This window comes from Sceloporus occidentalis, unplaced genomic scaffold (genome assembly GCF_023333645.1).
Source record: "Sceloporus occidentalis isolate IW3139 unplaced genomic scaffold, rSceOcc1.0.p SCAF_13, whole genome shotgun sequence".
In the NCBI taxonomy this organism is placed as follows: Eukaryota; Metazoa; Chordata; class Lepidosauria; order Squamata; family Phrynosomatidae; genus Sceloporus; species Sceloporus occidentalis.
Genome location: NW_028316993.1, coordinates 13,201,011 through 13,214,218, shown reverse-complemented (window position 1 = coordinate 13,214,218; position 13,208 = coordinate 13,201,011). Strand labels below are relative to the sequence as shown.

The following is a 13,208-nucleotide window of genomic DNA, read 5'->3' as shown; positions in this document are numbered from 1 at the left end:
GTGCAGATTTTAAAGCTCATATGTCTTGGTGTAGTGGTCTGCGTGTTGGACTATGACTCCGGAGACCAGGGTTCGAATCCCAGCTTGGCCGCAAAACCCACACCTTGGGTGAGGTCAAACTCTCTCAGCCTCAAAGGATGGCCATGGCAACCTCCCCCTGAAGAAACCTGCCATGAAAACCCTGTGATAGGGTTGCCATAGAGCAGTGAACTCTGGTCCTCCAGGTGTTTTGGACCTCAGCTCCCAGGAGCCTCATCCATCTTGACATTGGCCTTGGTCTGGGATTCTGGGAGCTCAAAACACCTGGAATGCCAGAGTTTGGGGATCACTGCTTTAGGGTCTTGACATAAGTTGGAAATGACTTGAAGGCATGCAACAACAACAACAACAACAACAACAATATCCATGTGAGGAGATCCATGGAACAGCTCCTCCAAAATCTGGAGAAAGGCACTGCCATCCAAACCTGGTTTGCAGGTGGCCATCAGCCTTCCTTCTAAAGCCGAGAGACAATGACTGACCTAAGGTCACCCAGTGGATTTCTATTTCCAAGTGGGGACTCTCTCCATTTGCAGCAACTGAAGGAGGATGAAGGAGGAAAGCAGGAGAAGGAGAGAGAAACTGAGACATTTTAAAAGCAGCTGAAAAATTGGAAAGTCAGAGGATTAATTGGGAATGCCTCTGCCAAACTGGGACACTTGGAGAGTATGACATTGGCCGATGTTTGCAAAATGTCTTTGCTTACGACTCGGCTTTGCAACTTCTTTATTGTGTTGTATGCTTTTCTTAATATTATGTGCTTCTTATGCTATGTGTTGACCTATTATTTGAAAATACTATACTTTGGAGGGGGAACACTTCGTTCAATGATTTTTAGCGCATCTTACTTTTTCATTGAACGATGTATTTTTCCTCCCTTTGCTTCGTCCTTAAATTTGCGGTACAAATTCACTAATGAGTGGCAGCAATTCAAATCTTTCCCCATTTCGTAATATAAAATCTTAATCATATCCCCTTTTTGGTTCAGGGGAGACAAAAATCCAACATGTCTTTTTGCTGAATTTCCTGTGCTAGAATTGCAGGACCGAGAGGCATATTTGCATGCTATAGAAGCCAAGAGCCTAAAATACCCCCCTTCTTCTCCAATTATTAGAAGCACAACCGTTCTGCAAATGAGGCCACCGAAAACGCTAGCGCATGGAAAGCGTTTGCTGCCTTCTACCTGGCATTAGCGCTTGCGACTCTTATCAGCCTCATCCTTCCATGACAACCCATTCTGTGGCCACAGCTTGAGGGCCGAGTGCGAGGAAATGAGGTCCTTCTTTAATGGGGTTCAAAGGATCTCTGGCTGGGAGTTGCTGCATAACAGATGGAATTAGGCTCCTTCCCACCCACTCCCTCCTTTTTTTTTGCAGATTTAAGCAGAATTTCGCTGCAAAAAGCCTCGGTGTGATGGATACAGCAAGCCAGAGAGGGCCACCCACAGGTCACAAAGCACAGCTGAGGCTGCAAAGTTTCCTTTTTCAATAGCCAAAGTTGTGCTTTTAGCTGCTCCGAATCTGGAGCAGAAATCCATTCGTTTCCAGCTAGGGAGAAAGCTGGGCACAAACTATGGCTACGTTCCCACTATGATTTAAAGCAAATTGCCGATCAGGCTATATGACCTTCGTTCCCATTCGAAACCGGTTCCGTTCCTACTGCGATTGGCTTCAAACGTGACGACGCGAGACAAATGCAAAAAGCTCTGCTCTTTCCTGACACTAGTTCTTTGGTGGTTCTTTTGGAAAGAATCGATTCCGAAGCGTGTTCAATAAGTGGGAACGACGGATCCGAATCACAAAGCAAGCAAATTATTGAAGAAGTTACTTTCTCAAACTACCCAGCCAACGGGGGCTTCTGGAAATTGTAGTTGAAGAAAGTAACTCTTCTAAACTGCCCCAAATGATTTTACTTTTACGCAGGTTTAATCACTTAAGAACTATGTAATTCAGTCAACCAATTTCTCAAAATATGAGTGAATATTCTAATCCCAGTAAGTTGCAAAAGGGATGATTAGACTTCTTTCGCGCCTCTTATTTATTTTCCTCTGTCGTCTTCTTCTCCGAGCTCCTTTTCTATTTGCTTTTAGTTCCTGATTTCACTTCGGAACGTCTGTGATCCTCATTTCAGATCTCAAGATGATGCATGATAATCTAATACACTTTAAAACTAAGAAGACACTCCGCAGCAGAATGAAAGGGAGGATGGACACTTAATAACAATTTCCAGTCTGAGAATTGGGTATTTTTCTCCATGTTAATTCTGAAGAATGCAGCAAGGGCTGCTAAGAGCTGATGTGCCACAACATCTGGATGGCCACATGCTTGCTCCAAAAGTAAATAATTAAAATGGTGATCTGTCGATCCATTTTTAACCGTCCCTTACAGCACAAGGATGCTGTTGTTGCTATAAGTATTTTAATAAACATTAAGTACATATAGGGTACGTGTGGATATTTTTGCATGTTTTTATGCAAGGGGGGGAGGGATTTCTATGTTGTTTGGAGATGGACAGCTCCAAAATTTTAAAGCTGGGGGCTTTTGGGGCCATAAAAGTGAAGTTTGGGGGGTCATCTGGTACACAGGGCCACCATGGTCTAACCTTGACCGAAAGAAGAGAATGACAAACATTCAACAGAAAACTGCACACTTCCCTAAGTGCATAGATTCACATGATGTGGGACCACATTCCTGGTCTACAGGCCTAATTCCACCCACCCAATGTTTTCTCTCCTTGATCAGTTTAGACCAGTGGTCCCTAGTATGGGAACCACTGGTTTAGACTGTATTATTCTTATTTTATTCTTATTTTTTTGCTACTTCAAATCCCCCTTTTTTGGGCCAAGCCAAGGAGAAGAAGGAGGAGGAGGAGAAACGCAGGCAAGAGGTTGCTTTTTGACGTACGTCTGCAGGGAAGTGACAAACAAACAACCCACAGCTGGCAAGCCGAGATGTAAACCGCCACAACTTCTTGGAAACACACCAGTGGGAGCTATTTGCTCTGTTGCAAATGCAGCGATTTTATGCTAAACGCGCAGCTCCTCTGACTACAAGGAAAGCCAAGTGCTTGGCGCTGTAGCTGGGTTTGCACACCGTGCCTAATGAGGAAGCCGCTCGTTAAGAGCAAAAAGGGTAATTAGCGGTCCAATTTTCTTCCAAAGCTAAAAGTTAATCTCATCATTTGCATGGTGGCTTCCTCCTCCTCCGCTCGCTCCCCTCCGCCCGTTTGTTTTTGCAAAAGACATTACAGCAACAGTTCCCTGCTGTTTCCATAGCAGTGAAATTTCCTATCCAGAAGGTATTGAAACTGATTTGAGAGACGTTTATCATCTCTCCAGAAAACAAACAAACAAATAAACAAACCCTCCCAACTACAGGTGCATGGAATTCAGCTTCACAAAGACATTGATGGAAGCTCCAAATTGAGAAGACACAAAAAATGTCATCTGACTTGAGGCCTGCCAGCCATGCTTGGAAATGCTCCATCTTGAGACTGGCAGGTTGGACATCTTTACTCAGCCAAAGTTTCTGTGTTAGTAATGGAAATGGCAATATGTGATCGGCCAGAATGAATTCCATCAACTGATAAATAATATCTCAACTACAGCAAATGTCACCAAATGCTGGTCATGTACCCATAGTACACACACACACACACACGCACAGAGTACATATGTACATAGTACATAGAACATAGTGTGTTCCTCTTCTCTAAAAGGAAAGCTGTTTTTAAGCAGTTGGTCCAGTAGTGAAACATTCACTTTTTGCGCTAATTGTTAATTATTTAATTATTAATGGTTGTTTTAATAATTGATAATTTAATTGTATTTTATTATTACTGATGGGAGGGGTAGGGTTATAATGTTATGATATTGTATTTTATTGGTTTATTGTAATGCAAGCTGCTTCGATCGTTCGGAGGAGCGGGATATAAATAAATATTATCATATTATCATCATTATTATTTCTGGTGAGCCAGACAGGAGTCAAACCTAGACTCTTCCTGGGCTGCTTGGCTTCGTCTTTCTGGAAAATCTGCAATTTTTGAAATAAATTGTCCAGATGAACCCAGTCCACCTGCATAAAATGGGGCATAAGATTTCACCCGCAAGGATGGTGCCTTGATGCTCCAACAGAATCCCAAGGGGAAAGCCTATCTTTAACATGTCGCCTCCAAGTCAAGAGAGACTGGAAATGGAAGCAAGCAAAGGCATCACTCACTCCAGAAAACGACAACCCACAGCCCTCCAGATATTTTTGGGACTGCAATTCACATGGCTATGTTGTTGAAGGATGATGGAAACTGCACCCCATGAACACCCGGTTGCCGAATGGGTCATCTTTATACATTTCTGCCCAAGCAGCAGATTTGCTGGATGATCTGCTTATAAGTATATTTTATTAATCTTAATAATAGCTTAGCCTTTCTTGGGTGGTTTTATATTAGTTCATCTCTTTTTTTTTGCTTACACAAGATTCTGTAGAATTATGATGCAGAAAACAAAGAGCAAAACACATCTCTCAGTGCTCTGGGTCCTTTATTGAAGCATTTTACCTAGGTATAGACTGACACATTGTAATTTATGACTTTGGCCCCTACAAAACTCACAAGCAAAATGTTGGCAATTGGGGAGAGAGGGAACTAAATCAGCTGTTGGCAAGTCAGCAGTTGTACTTTAGCACTGCAAGGGGAAAACCAGGGGAGGGAGAGGAGCACCCAAACTTCCAAGAGAAAGGACCGCCAAGAAATAATAAAGAGATCTTGGCTCATGCTCTTACTATCATTGAATGGCAAAGAGGGGGAGCTGAACTTGGAATGGATGTCCAGAACTACTTTGGCGGTTCGTGATTGATGACAAACCCCAGAAAGAAAACTCAGGAGCAAGAAGGTCTCTTCCAAATACCTGGCAACCATAAGAACCCTAAAATGTGGGATGAAGATTCATCTTACTGAGGGACAAAGGAGGAGACTCCTTTAGGGAAAGAGTTGTGGTGACCATTGTCCAAGGCCATGGCACTGACATTTTGGCTTGGTGTTTGCTGTCTGCCTGTTAGTGGCTACACAGGGCATCAGATTCTTGGGAATCAATCATACAACCACGTCAAAAGAAGTCATCCCAAAGTATCCACCATACACAAAATCATTTTCCTTCACAGCATAGATGCCCTCTAGATAACTGTTTTTCTCACTAGTTCTTCCTTCTGGGTCTTTTGTCAGTCTCCAGCAAGACTGCCATCATTATCCCTTCTTCTCCCAGAAGGAAAGTCCTCACAGTATGCGAGTGGTTGACATCATGAGGAAGTCTTCATAGTTGAGCCGGACGTTGCCCGTCATGCCCGTGTCCTTCTCCCGGAATGCTTCGGTCATTGACTGGAGCAGTGTGCAGATCTGAATGAAGCGGTCCAGCTGGATGCCAGGGTTGGTGGCCTTCTGCGAGTAACGGGACAGCAGCAGCTGGGAAAACTGGGGGCTCAAGTTGTACCCCATTTGGGAAAGAGCTAGCAGAATGGCAAAAGAGAGAAATGATCAGAAGATAGAGAAGAGATTCATATAGCCATAGGTGCAAACCTCTAGTGTTCTCTGCACTGCTGACTTCCCAAATGCGGCATTAAGGCAAGGCAAAACACTCTATGTCCGCCCCCCCCCACCAGTTCCTGCTAAACTTTTCCATTCAACCACATTTCACCACATTAAGATTCCTGGAGAGGTTTGGGTTAACTACTATCCATCCTAGCCATTAACCATGATGAGACCCTCCTATAGCAGATCTCCCTTCATCTCTACATTCAACCATCAAGTCTCAAGCATCCACATTCAATTTTAGTCAGTTCAACCATGCCAAGTCAATCACATCAATTGGAATAGGAAGCCATCTTAAAGTCATTTCATTGGTTTAGCATCTCAGTCTATACTGAATGGGAACATCCCTTCAGGATTTCAGGTAGGGCTCTTTCCTAGCATACTACGGTCCTTCCCCACAGAGCCATATGACTTTCACAAGACATGGTTCAACCACATTTGTTATCTGCGATGCTGGAGGTTCACTTCCTTGGCAGACACTCAGTAAGAAACAGATAACGGTAGTTCAGTCTGATGCAAATCTAAACTAAGATAGCTTCACGTAGCCCCCAATTTAACAGGTGTTATCATATCCTTCTCCTAATGCAAAAGGATCTTGTAGCACCTTTGAGACTAACTGAGTGAAAGTAGTTGTAGCAGAAGCTTCCATTAGACTTCCTCAGATGCAAGTAGACCAAGTCTGTGAAAACCTATGCTACAACTTCTGTTGCTCAATTAATCTCGAATGTGCTACAAGACTCCTTTGCATATTGATATTCCAGACTCACATGGGTACATCTCTGAATTCTTCTCCTAATGCGTTATGGGATTAAGTCCCTTAACAGTTGTTGAAGATTTGGACTGAGCAGGTGGAAAAATTTATGACTGCTCAGTGCAACTTGGCAAGATAAAGCTTGGAGAGGTGAGTGTTTGGTTGCTGCCAATCACTGAAGAAACAGCAACTGATTCAGGATTGCCTTGGAACAGCCTCTTGGCCTGAAAACAGTAATCTGAACAGCTCTAGTCTTAATGGCAGCTTGTCCCATTCGTGATTATTTTCCTGAGCACCAAGAATCCCTTTCCTCATTCTGGGGTCTTACCTTGGTGCAATTCATTACAGTTAATGCATCCAGATTGGTCGCGGTCATACTGCTGGAAGAGATTCCGCCACTGTTGGATGAAGCGCCACAGGGCTGAAAAGCCATAGAGATCCATCCGCCCAGACTTGGTTTTATCAAACATGTCTGCCAAGACAGGAAGGAAAGAGAGAGAAGGGCACTGAACGGTGGAAATGGTTGAAGGCACTGCTTTTTAAGGTTGGGAAGAGAAGCAGGTGTGAGAAAGGCACCTAATTCCACTTTTGCCTGTGGTTGATCAAGGTTTGAGGATCCAGGAGTGTTTCAAAATCCATCGGACCAAAGGAAGAAAGGAGCCAAAAAGTGCTACAAGTGCCAAGAAGTTCTTCTCTAAAGCACATTTACATGCCATTTTTCTGACAGCAGTGACAAGTTACAGGGGTTCCTTTGGGGGCTATGTTGCAGTTGGGAAATTGTCCCTTAGGAACGGTGCCACAACTTAACAGCAGGCCATGACTTTTAAACTGAATTACTGTTACAGCATTTTTTTTAAAAAAAATTATCACTTGTATTGACTCTTTTTGTCTTGCGCTACCAGCTGCTGTAACAGAAGACAAAACAGCAAGTGCTCCCCCCACCCGTTTGTATGGTGATAGCAAAATGTGATATACAGCTCCATTCAAGGAAGGCAAGCGTGACAGCACATGAGCTTCAACCACAATTAGATTGCAATAATCACCCTTAGCATTTATGCAGCTCATTTCAAATTGTTCAATGCTCTGTGCATAGATTATGCGGCAGTCCTCCCAAGGGGTCACTGTCATTTCTCCACAATAAATTTTGGGGAAGGGTGGTGGTGAGACAGAGAGAAGAGCCGCTTGCTCAAGGCTGTCCCATGTGTTCAAGACCAAGGTGAAATTTCAAGGAGGACTTCCAAGCTTACACTGTTTGTTATGTTGGGATATGCAAGGGCTCCCACTATTGATCACACTGGCCACTGGAAAGGCCCAGGGTATCATGACGCATCCATCCTGTTTCCCAGTTTTCTACCTATGAGAACTCACATCTGAAAAGGGTTGAACGAGCAGAAAATCATCTCTAGAGCTTGATCTCTCCAGACAATCAATGACTTTGTGAGAGATATTTTGTACTGATCTTTACTGTGGTTTCAAACTCAAGAGAGTGCATCCAGTCGACAAATCTTCTCCAGCAGGTCATTCCACAATCTGTGAACAGCTGAAGAAAATGTCCTCTGGATAACAGTTGTTAGCCTGGTTTTGGCTGACTGAAGTAAATGTTCTCCAAAATGATGTGACTTTATGGGGAAGATTATATGGGGGAAGGCAATCCCATAGGTAACCTGGGCCCGAACCATGCAGGGGGATAAAAGTAACACCCAATACTTTATACCTTGCATGGAAACTAACTGGCAGCCAGTGGAACAATTTTAATATTGATGTAATATGATCACTCCTACATGTACTAATAACCAGTCTTGCATGTTTTGAACTAAGTGACATTTCCAAACTCGGTAGAGAGATAGCCCAACATAAGGCACATTGCAGAAGTCCAGCTTTGAGGTTTCCAGCACATGTGCTACCAGTTAAAAACGAATCTCCTCAATCCAGACTCACTCATCATCATCATGCAAGTTTCCTCATTGAAGGCGGACCAGTTGGAATTGACAAGAGCCTGCCTGAGCTCTTTGGCTGAGATGTGACCGCTGTGGTCTGTGTCCACGCTCTGGAACCAAGCGAAGGCTTCGGGGTCCACGCCAGGGGGGATGTTCCCTGCAAGGGGAAACAGCAAACCATTTGTCCCATTGCTATTATTATTACTAATACTATCATCATCATCATCATCATCATCATCATCATCATCATCATCTCCTCCGCCTCCTCCATTTATATCAAACCTTTCCCTGAAACTGGGAGAATTTAAAGCAAACCCAATACAGATGAAACATTTCAAAAAAGAGAGCAACATTAAAATGGAATTAAGCTGTACACAACACTAAAAACAATTTAACACACACACACACAATTGAATACAATGAAAAAAACTCTTTGAAGACAACACAATTAAAGCAACCCCCTCTTGAAAATGATTTCTTTAAAAACGTTCCGCTCTCAAAAGACATGGCAGGTACCTGTCAACACTCACAACCACGGCATAGCTCAGAAGGCTTGCAAGTTACTGGGCATGTAGGAAGGGGAATTCTCTGAAGCTCAGGAGGATTTGGCTGCACTAGAGAAGGATTACAAAGAGGTTGGGCAAGACTCTGGTCAACCTTGCTTTTCTGGAAAACCTACTTCTGTGCTTCTTATTTTCCTATTAATATCCAAAATATTAATCCTATGGCAAAAATCTGAATTGCAATACAAAATCTGCAAGCAGAGAATGAAAATGAATGGAGAACTCCACAGATAGTTTGTAAAGTGGAGAGCAAACATGCGGAAGTTGTGTTGTTTCAGCAGGATGCAAGGGCTAGCCTGTTACAGGAGACAGATGCACAGCCATAAAGTTTTATTTCCCCCTCTCAGGGTGGCCGCTTCAGGGCTCCTCCGTTCCCACCTTGGAACCTTAAATAATGCAAGAGGGATGCCTTCCTGAGTGTCATTCTAAATGGAGATGAATAATTCAATTAAGCGACTGTCTTGCCTACCCTGCAGTACAATGCCTGCATGCGTCAAGGGCTCCAGATGCACACGGAGAGGCCCTTTAAGTGATGGATGCTGAAGACGGATGACTTGAGTCTATGAAGCAGTACACAGGTAGCAGAGAGTGAGTGCTAAGAACTCTGGCAAAGCCCAGGGTTTCTGGAGATCATACTCCTCTTAAGGGGAGGGGGATAATAGGATGCCTGCTCCAAAAACACTCTATACAACCTCGCAAACCATTACTAACCTTCAAGGGCTACCATCCCATTAGTGGTACACACATACATAAATCTACCTTATGTCTGTGTATGTCTTTTTGTTTGTTTGGTCTTTGCGGAGGGCGAGATTCTCTTCAATGCAATGACCAGAGCCCCCCTTGACTCACCATTTTGCCACTGGCCATTCATTACCATTTGACACACTTCAGCTGGTGTTACGCATGGCCACCAATCCAAACAAAAACATCACCATCCTAAGAGCTACAGGAACTTTACCACTCACCTCCAGGATCTCCTGCCCCATATGGTCCGGGCTGAGGGGCACCATATGGGTTAGTCGAGGGCTGTCCATATGGTCCTCCTGGGGCTGGGCCTCCTCCATACATCCCGCCAGGAGTCCCAGAGGAAGGGTGGCCATAAGGTCCTCCACTAGTTGGTGGCCCATATGGACCACCTGGGGCCGACCCACCATAGGGACCCCCGGGAGGCATCCCGCTTCCATACTGGCTCCCAGGGTAGCCCCCTTGAGGAGCGCCTGGAGCTTGTCCTGCAGATCCAGGGTAACCCTGAGAGAAAGGAACAGAGAGAGAAACAGAGGAACAGAGAGGAACGATGGGCATGAGGAGAGCCACTGAAAATGACTCCCAGCATTTTGAATCAAAGGGTTTAGGTAAAAGAAAAAAAAATCCTGTTGCTCTCTTCTCATCCAAAAACATCACAATAGAAACAGGAGCTATACCATGAATGTGGGAACTGTGTAGGCCTTACCCCACAGTAAAAATATAATGCCGGTGATACCCTCCCCTTGCTTTTTTAACATAAAAAGCCACTGTGGTGCACTTAAAAATACTGTTGGTGTGTGCATTTGTGTGTTTCAACCATGAAAGTGCAAACACAATCTCCTCCCGCAAACAGTCCCAAATGTAAGACCACAGGGGAGCAATGCAATGCTACTTCCAGTTGTTCAGTCAGCACAGTCGTGATCTGCCAGAGCATCCAAAAATCCAGCGGTTCAGCCCTCTGGAGCGTGCCCACTCCTGCTGTACCCAAATGTGCTGCCTTGCATTTTGCTGGAGAGAAACAGGGAAAACGCCTTGCATCAGTAGGCGTGAAAGATTCACAACTCTGGTGGTGGCGTCAGAAGCAGAGCGGAAAGGATTTGTGTTTGGGCAAAAGGCTGTGGAAAAAATAAACTATGTGCAAGGTGCATGGCTACCACTGTGCTCCCAAAGCGCCAAGCACCGCTGTTCTCTACTTAACTTGTTCAACAGGTAGAACCACAAGAGCAGGTGCTGGCATCACTGCCCCAACACCCTGGAGCCTTCCTCTACTACACAGAGGAAGAAGCCAAGTCCCCCACAACTACTTGGAGTAGAAAATGTTACCACAGAGTATCCCAGAAGGGGAAAGCTGGAAGGGAACCAATGGTCACCACTAGTCCAGGAAACCTGCAACTAAAACATCCCTGAGATGTGGCCATCTAACCTCTGTTTAATAACTTTCAGCAAAGGAGAGGCCATAACCTTCTGGTCCTTTCCCTTGGAGTTTGGTGGAGTCTCCTTCTATGGAGGTTTTTAACAGGCTGTATGGCCATCTCTTGGGGTTGCTTTCATTGTGAGTTCCTGCATGGCAGAATGGGGTTGGACTGGATGGCTCTTGGGTGTGTTCCAATTCTATGATGGTTCCTCCCAATTTTTGTCCATTGCATTTCCTCTTCTTGTAACTGGAAGCCACTGTTTTGGGTCCTAGCCTCCAGTGCAGCAGAAAACCAGTCTTCCCCATGGGATAGTCCAACTGATATTTGAAAATGGCTTTCATATCACCTCTCAGTCTTCTTGGCATCAGCTTGCACCTCAATCTGGGATATGACCTCACCAGCTGAAGATGTGACGTCACTAGCCATCTTGAACACTCCCTCCTCTTTTCATATATGGCTGATACATCCCACAAGGTTCCTCAAATCCCAAGCATGATGTCATCATGTGCACCACCCAGAATATGATCTCAACACCCCAAAATGTGATGTCACTACAGCTGGAGCACCCCTTCCCTCTTTCCACATATGGCTCATACTTCCCAGAATGCCCTCCCCCCAGTCCTAAACATGACATCAGCCTGAGTCCCAATGTGGGATATGCCACCACTACCCCAAGTCGTGACATCGCTTGAACTCCTTGGTCCTATTTCCACACAAGGCTCATGCTTCCCAGAATGCCCCAATATCCTTTCAAATCCTAAGTATGGCGTCCTGTTTGCATATATGGCTTACACTTCCTAGAATGCATCCCCCCATCTGAACTATGATGTCATCCCATACCCCAATCCAGGATATGACCTCACCACCCCAAGATGTGATGTCACTCCAGCTGGAACACCCCCTTCTTCTTTCCATACATGGCTCATACTTCCCAGAATACCCCCAGTTCCCTTCCAGATCCCAACCATGACGTCACCCCATGTCCCAATCCAGGATATGACCTCACTAACCCAACACATGACGTCACTCTAGCTTGAACACCCCCTTTCCATACATGGCTCATGCTTCCCAGAATCCTCTTTCAAATGCATATATATGGCTTATACATCCCAGAATGCATCCCCTACAATCCCAACCATGACGTCACCCCATGTCCCCATCCAGGATATGACATCACCACCCCAAGTCGTGACGTCACTCCAGCTTGAACACCCACTTCCTGTTTCCATATGGGGTGAAACATCCCACAAAGCCCCTCAAATCCCAAGCATGACTTGTGCCCCAAGCTGTCTATCCCAAGAAGGTGACAAAATTCCAGCTAAAACAACCCTTCCTGGTTCCTCCTTTATTTACTTCCCGAACCCCCCTACTCCCAAAACAGGCTCCTTGGGTGCAGCTAGGCCTCAACCCGTCGCCTAGGCAACCGGTGGGCCCATGGCTCCCGTCGGCCCCCGCGGTTTCGGGGCGCTCCCTTCGCTCCCTTACCTGTCCATACGGGTAACTGGCGGCCATGGAAGGTCTCCCGCTTGGGCCACGCCCACTTCCTCGCTCTCTCTCTCTCTCTCTATGGCCACGCCCCCTCCGGCTCCAGCTCCGCCGCCCTAGCCCCGCCCACCGGCTCTTCCGATTGGCCGCCGCGGCGCCGTCAGTCACGCGCCGTGGGCGGGGCTAACCGAGTGCGGAGGAGTATAAAAGGAGAGGCAGAACAACACCGCCATTTTGTTTCCCTCTCTGAGAGGGAAGAGTGGGAGTTGCGCTGAGGGAGCTGTCAATCAAACTGATAAAAGGCGGCTTCTTTGAAGAGAAAAATAAATAATAAACAATAATAAATAAATTACTAAATGAAACAGCTTGGAGGGGAAGTTGTTCTGTTGGGCCGCAGCTCCCATAATCCCCCAGTTATACTGATTTATATAACCTTCCTTTCATTCAAAGCCTTTCCCAATGGAAAAGAACAAGGCAGTTCTAAGCACAGAAGGGGAAAGAAAAAACATGAGAGAGAAAGAAAGTGGATTTAAGATTATTTACAGCCCTGTTCCTCCAGCTGTTGGAGTTGGTTGGACTTCAATCCCAATAAAAATTAACAAGGACCTTAATAGATTAGAAAGCTGGGCCAAAGGTAACAAAATGAATTTCAACACTGAGAAATGTAAGATACTGCGATTAGGCAGGGAAAAAA

At 45.2% G+C, this 13,208-nt stretch overlaps 1 protein-coding gene across 4 annotated transcripts; it reads right to left on the bottom strand.

Annotated features, from left to right (window-relative positions):
• Positions 1-4,559: 4,559 nt before the first annotated feature.
• Positions 4,560-12,606, bottom strand: PEF1 (penta-EF-hand domain containing 1). 4 transcript variants are annotated; one of them, XM_089478423.1, is made up of 5 exons: positions 12,515-12,606; positions 9,836-10,118; positions 8,309-8,464; positions 6,699-6,842; positions 4,560-5,537 (listed from the first exon to the last, which is right to left on the bottom strand). In XM_089478423.1, the coding sequence occupies exons 1-5, from the start codon at positions 12,539-12,541 to the stop codon at positions 5,308-5,310; spliced, it is 840 nt and encodes a 279-aa protein (XP_089334549.1). In that variant the 5' UTR covers positions 12,542-12,606; the 3' UTR covers positions 4,560-5,307. The 4 variants fall into 4 exon arrangements, with proteins under 4 accessions (XP_089334549.1, XP_089334548.1, XP_089334550.1 ...); XM_089478422.1 differs by lacking the exon at positions 12,515-12,606 and adding an exon at positions 11,893-12,494; XM_089478424.1 differs by lacking the exon at positions 12,515-12,606 and adding an exon at positions 12,246-12,494.
• Positions 12,607-13,208: the final 602 nt, after the last annotated feature.